The sequence below is a fragment of the Belonocnema kinseyi genome, chromosome 9, assembly GCF_010883055.1.
Source record: "Belonocnema kinseyi isolate 2016_QV_RU_SX_M_011 chromosome 9, B_treatae_v1, whole genome shotgun sequence".
NCBI classification, from domain to species: Eukaryota; Metazoa; Arthropoda; class Insecta; order Hymenoptera; family Cynipidae; genus Belonocnema; species Belonocnema kinseyi.
In genome coordinates, this window is record NC_046665.1 from 130,177,032 (window position 1) to 130,183,543 (window position 6,512).

General features: G+C 38.2%; 1 protein-coding gene across 1 annotated transcript; it reads left to right on the plus strand.

The window, feature by feature from the left end:
* The first annotated feature begins 338 nt into the window (after positions 1 to 338).
* Positions 339 to 1,220, plus strand: LOC117180749 (tigger transposable element-derived protein 4-like). The gene has a single exon (XM_033373240.1). The coding sequence runs from the start codon at positions 339 to 341 to the stop codon at positions 1,218 to 1,220; it is 882 nt and encodes a 293-aa protein (XP_033229131.1).
* The last annotated feature ends 5,292 nt before the right edge of the window (positions 1,221 to 6,512 follow it).

Sequence of the window (6,512 nt, forward strand, 5' to 3'; positions counted from 1 at the left end):
CAGTGAAACCTCAATAATTCGATTCTCTATAATTCGAATTTTCGATGATTCGAACTTTGTTTTTAGCCCCGGCTGAAACCTGATGTTTCCCATTTTAATAGTTCTCGATAATCCGAAGTTCGATAATTCGAATTTCACGATAATATGAAGAAAATTGTATGCCCCTCCGTGATGCTAACCTCTATAATCCGAAGTACAGCAACGACTAAGTAACAACTGACTCTCTGACTTCCATCATCAAGAACAAGGAGAAGATTTTGGCTGCTTGTGAAAATTCTTGTTTCTAACCGGATCGGAAACGCATGAAGACATCTCATTTTCCATTGTTGGAAATATCGATGGTGGAATGGATGAAATCTGTTCAGAACCAGAATATTCCCTTATATAGTCCTATAATGCTGGAAAAATCTGAATTCTTTTCAGCTCACTTAGGATATAAAGACTTCAAAGCTATCTCTGTGTGGTTAGAAAAGTTTAAGAATAGGAATGGAATAATCTATAGGACATTAAATGGCGAAATTGCTTTTATTTCGGAAGAGGACTGCGAAAAGTTTCTCACCGACATTTTGCCTAGCTTGTTAGAAGTTTATGCAATAGAAGATATCTTCAATACAAATGAAACAGGTATTTTTTTCAAATGTTTACCAGATAAAACTCTGATATTTAAGGGCGACACTTGTCATGGTGGTGAAAAAAGCGTAGATCATGTTACTGTCATCGTCTGCGCTAATATGTCTGGTAAAGAAAAACTAGAGTTGCTGGTAATAGGCAAATCTAAGAATCTACGATGTTTCAAGGGAGTCAAGTCTTTACCAGTGCTTTACAAGAGCAATAAAAAAACTCGGATGACTAGTTCAGTATATGAAGAACAGCTTCATAAAATTGATCACAAGTTTCAAAGAGAAAATCGGAAAGTTCTCCTACTTGTGGATAATTGTCCGGCTCATCCGAATGTCTCAATTCGAACGTTGAAAGCCATAAAGGTGGTTCACTTACCACTAAATTTAACTGCCAAATTGCAACCAATAGATCAAGGAATCATTAAGAACCCTAAAGTGAATTACCGGCAGAGAATTATAAAAAGATTGCTCAAGGCTTTGGATGAGAAAATGGGGTTGACTGATTTGAATTTATTGGATGCTATTTTCGACTTGAAAAAAGCTTGGGGTGATGTCACTAGTGATACAATTGCGGACAATTGTCCCGGGGTGATCCCGTAGGAATTAACTGAATGTCTCCTGGGTTAGGTGTCTAGAACGGTGACTCTGGCATATCGGCCGACCTCTCAGGGTACACAACCTTATCCTTGCATGCGGAGCTCTACAAGGATGGATGAACCCCTTTCTCTAGCGTCTCGTCGGAGCAACAAAGACAACACGAACCACATTTTTAGTAAGTGCGGTTCAAAACAACAGGACGCGCAGGGCTCCCGACAGTGGGTCGGCCAGCAATGTCGACTACTCTAGAGCTGGGAGAGCCATTGAAGATTGATTCAATGCGATGAATCAATGGAATTTCAACACTTCTAGGTGGACGGAGCAACTAAATCGCGACTTACCAGAGTACTAGAGTGCCACGATGCGAGTGTGGCCTCTGATCAGTGTTACATGACACGACTGCATGCTCTGTGGTGCGAGGAACACCCGGAGCTATCGCACTTTTTGTATCAACGTGTGCGAAACCATGCCGAAGTACTCCAAAAAAGGGGCTATGTAAGCGGAACGCCTACTCTACCACAGCCAGAACAAGCCAGCAAAAGAGAAAGAGAGGCGACACTAAGACCAACCGCGGGCAGTCATACGATAGAAGAAGAGCTCTGGACTATTAAATGTTGCGTGTATAATACATCAAGAGCTTTCGCATCAACTCGCCATAAAGATAGTCTGAACAAGACAGTACACGTCCCGCATTCAGTGTGTGATTTACTACATCATATCTAGCAAGAATTTTACCGCCAAGGTTCGAAAGATCGCGCGCAAACTTCGGACCCGTTATCACAAACTTAACAAGTCAAAGCTGCTGACGCATCAGGCAGCATATTGTTGAGAGAATACGGATACTATCTGATGCTAAGAGAAGTCTAGACCGGAGAGAGAGGTGGGTCAGAGAAAATCTACAGTTTCTCTCTGACCCATCTCAACTCTTCCAAGTCCCTCCAGTTACTGTCTGAAAAAAGTATTTAGAGGGATGAAGAACTATTCCGCTCCGGGACCAGATGGTATCAAGACCTTCGCGTAAAAGAAGTTTCCTTCACCCTATCAGCATATGACACGTATTTTTACCTCATTTTTAAAGTGGGAAGAGCCAATTCCGGAGTGGTTGGTGAAAGGGCGCACAATACTTTTGCGGAAAATAGGCAACTTAGCTGACCCAAAGAATTACAAGTCAATTGACCCTGTATGGCAACAAATGTATGAACAACGCGGCTCAAAGAAAGGCGTAGCAGAACGTCGGCAGAACCTGCTAATCGATAGATGTCTCTGCAATCGTGAGGTGCATAGAGATATTGATGCCGCTTTAGAAAACCAGATTTATTATCTTATCTGGAAAAAATCGTGTGACAACTAACAAAGTTACCTTTTAGAGAGGTGTGTTTCAGGGCGACGCCATGAGCATACTCCTTTTTTGCCTCACATAATTGCTACTATCTAAAGCACTATGCCATTCCGACGGATACTTTTGCAGCACACCTGCAGATCGAAAGTACAAGGTCGCTCATGTATTTTACATAGACGATCTTATGATCTATGCCAAAAACAAAGAGCAACTGAATCTAGCTCTGGGGATTCTCGAACGATATGCTGATGAAATAGGAATGGAATTTGGGTCAGTAAAATGCGCCAAGGTTTATTTGAAGAGAGGAAAACTTAATAGCATCCCTGAAGACTCTGAGTTTGCTGACAGAGGCGCCATACGACACCTTGGCGCTGGACAGACTTATACATACCTGAGCAGGCCGCAGAGCCGTATTCAGGATGTGACATCTATGAAGGATGAAGGTGAAATGCCTGGAATAATCTCAGATAGCTAATTGAACTAGAAGAAGCATCTTTAGACCCAATGTAGGCAATTTTTTATAAAATTCTGGATGTAAAGAAGAGTCCTTTGGCAGACGCACGTTTTCGGGCTATAAAGCATCCCATTGCTCTACTTCGCTTTTCTTAAATCAAGGCTTCCATACGCAGCCATAGTCTGGTGACCACGGGTGGAAGTCAAAACGATGCAGGACAGCACGCGACTTTCACAAGCTCTTGAATTTAGGAGAGTGACAGGAGCAATTAGGACTACGCCTTCAGCGGCGAAAGCTGACATGATCTGTGCAGAGCCCTCTAATTTTACGATAATTGTCGGACCGGGTCACTCGATGGACCCCCTAGCAAGAATAAAGAGATAGACTTATAAAATACGAGAAGAAGGGGGATAGGCATATTACAATACGCTTGGACAGCGAAAGCTATCCTTGACCATACGTACCGGTCGGGCAGTGCCAGGGAAATCCTAGAATACAAATCTAAAAAAACATGAGGATATTGGTACTGAGGCTCACGTGGCACAACTTCTTGCCTTATCATATACATAAAAGGGGGCGTCAACCAAAAAAAAGTGTGTAGAAAAGGCGGCAGAAAAGGCGAAGCAGCCTTGCTTGTCTTACGCTAGTGCCCAGCCTTAGTTAGGCTCAGGTTTAATAGCCTGAAAGTCAGAAGTGCTATTTTTGGGGCTCACTGTCTGTCTTTACAATTGACTTAACTTATAAGAATATTTACAGGGCGACTGTAAGTAAGGGAAAACATGGTTATGAGTGCAAAGGCAGGGAACTTCTACAAAGGCACTTTTAATAACTGTCATGGACAATAAATTTGAAATTCTTATATTTTATTTTGAGATGATTTTAGTTCATTTATGAAATATTATATGTTTTAAATTTTACAAAATTGAGTTTATGGGCTTTGAATTTTGATGGTCTGGATAATTTAAAAATTGGTAAGGTAGTTTAATTCTTGTAATCTTCTAAAATTCCATGTAACCTATTCAATCCCTTGGTATTCTTAGATCAAACATGAGCTGATACTTTTTTTGGGCACTATATATTCACTTCTTAAAACCGTAGAAAACAAAATTGCGTAAAATTAAAATAGGATTTTTAAAGAAAAATTGAACAATTATTTTTTCTAAACATTAAAGTGTTTTGGTTTCAGAGTAGTAGCTCATGGACCGTCAATCCTTTGTGAAAAAGTAAATAACTCTCTTTGAAAGTAGTACTCCTTTTTCGTTCTTGAAAGTTGTTTTCTTTAACCCAAAATGCAACTTTAGGCTAGTTCAGGATTCATCTTATCTAATTATTTATCTCTTAGTATAAAAGCTTATCTCATTCTTTGGAACTATATTTGTTTGGTTGATCCTTTACTTTGGTTCCTTTAAAATTAAATTATTTTTATTAATTTTTTACATTCTCATTAATGAGAGTGTAATGTAATCGTCCAAAATTTCGATCTCTGGTTTTCAACGGATATTTACGTTTCGGCACGCACTGAATCCGAAAATCTTGTTGGTGTCTGTCTGTATGTATGTCTGTATGTTTGGTTACCTGAATATTGTAGCCACGCTAACTGTTCAGCACGAAGGGCGATTATCGTAATGAGAATGTAAACAGCAGGGTCCTATTAGGTTCAGGAAAAGACTGAGCGCTGAGCGCGAGGTAAATACATCATCGAGCACCAAGCCCAGGCTTTCCTACTCTTCGTCGCCTTGAGTTCGCTGAAAACCTAGGAACAGTAACAAGATATATTGGAGCTCCGAGTTCTTCCAAGCATAGAATCAAATCCATAACTTGACTTCTGTTAATAATCCGGTAATTGGAATTATCATGACCATTGGAAATATTTTATATGCGGAATAAAATTGTTGAATCTCGCGCTTTCCGCTCGATAACGGGTTCTCTCGCGCTTTAGGCTCGGGCATAGTTACACCTCGCGCTTCGCGCTCGGATAATTATTTTTTGCATTTCGAATGCTTTAACTAAACTTTATCAAAAAGATCTATTTTAAAACGCAGTATTTATATGCGTCTTCAAATTAAAAATTGTCTACTCAAGTACTTCAAATTAGAGATTAAGTTTCTCAAAGCTCTGCAGACCTTGAGGTACACACTCTTATCGTTACATTCGCACTTTGCGCTCAATTTTTGACATACAATTGTAAATGTATATTTTCTGAACCACCTTAATAATAAATAAAATGCTACAATCCCTTTTTCATATTTTGTCTCTATCTTGCGTTGTTATTCTAAAAGTAAGATATTTGTTTTCGTATTAATTTGTATGGATAAAGCAAAATATGGTACAATTCTTCTTTTCGACTTTTCACTTATCTCGCGGCTTTTGGCGTAATATTGGAATTTTCTTTTTTCTCCGTATTACTTACGACAAGTAAAAATGTTGTGATGTCAAATTTGGAGAAGTTCTTATACTTTCTAAATCAGAAATGATTTGAATGTAATAAATTATTACAAATTTGTCATTATTTTGTGAACAAATAACTTTTTTCTATCAATTTTAGTATGTGTTTAGAAATTTGTTGCTCTTTTTCAGGTAAATAATTTTTGTTAAATCTTGTTTTTCGAAACTTGTGTGGTTTCTCCACAATTTTTTTTAATTCATATCCTTACGTCCTGCCTAGTTTAACCACAAATTAACAGTTCTGATTATTAATTATTTTTTTGTGCAATATTAAGTTTTAATTTTCAATTCTTCAAGAAAATCCAAGAAGTTGCCATGACAATCTTTTAGGGCTTTCAAAAAGCTATGTTTTTATTCTCTTGATCTTTTTGCATATCGTACGTTGTTTGGCTTTAAATTTTTAGTTTCGATTTATTAAAAAAAATTTGAAAATGCTATAACTCTAAAAGTTTTCTTTTCACGAAAAAAGTTAATAGGATAATTTGTATGGATTTCTGATTGCTATAAAGTACCATGCAGACAATTTTCAAACTATAAAAAATGCTCTCAAAAATTTTTTTAACGCTGTAACTTTTTTAAATTTTATCCAAAATGACTAATTACTCGTCCCTTTTATACGACTTAAAAAAAGTATGACTTGGTTTTTGGATTCTGAGTGTCTCGTAACGTGAGGAGCCGTTGCAAAGCTGTGGCGTCAAAGGACCACGCACATCTCTGAAGAAAAAGTTGTTTCGGGGAATTTGGTTGAATTGGCCTTATATTTAGTATTTCAGCGTTCTGAACAAATGTCTCCATGGTCGAAAAGACCAAAAACCTCCAGGTTCCGAGATAACACTCGCTGAAGTAAGTATCACTCGCTATTAGCTCTGATTGATCGGCTATTAACTCCACTTGAAAAAGTGGTTTCGGTTTATTCGGCTGAATTTGTTATATGTTGCGTACTTTGACATCTTGATTAAATCTCTTTGTGAGCACAAAGCTTAAACCGTCCCGGGTTTCGAGATAAGGCCCGCTGAAGTCAGTAGAATTCTACATCCAAATATGAGATCAACCGTTA

Bases quoted from the DNA above. Each gene is read 5' to 3' on its own strand.
- LOC117180749 (XM_033373240.1), top strand. From the start codon at position 339: ATGGTGGAATGGATGAAATCTGTTCAGAACCAGAATATTCCCTTATAT.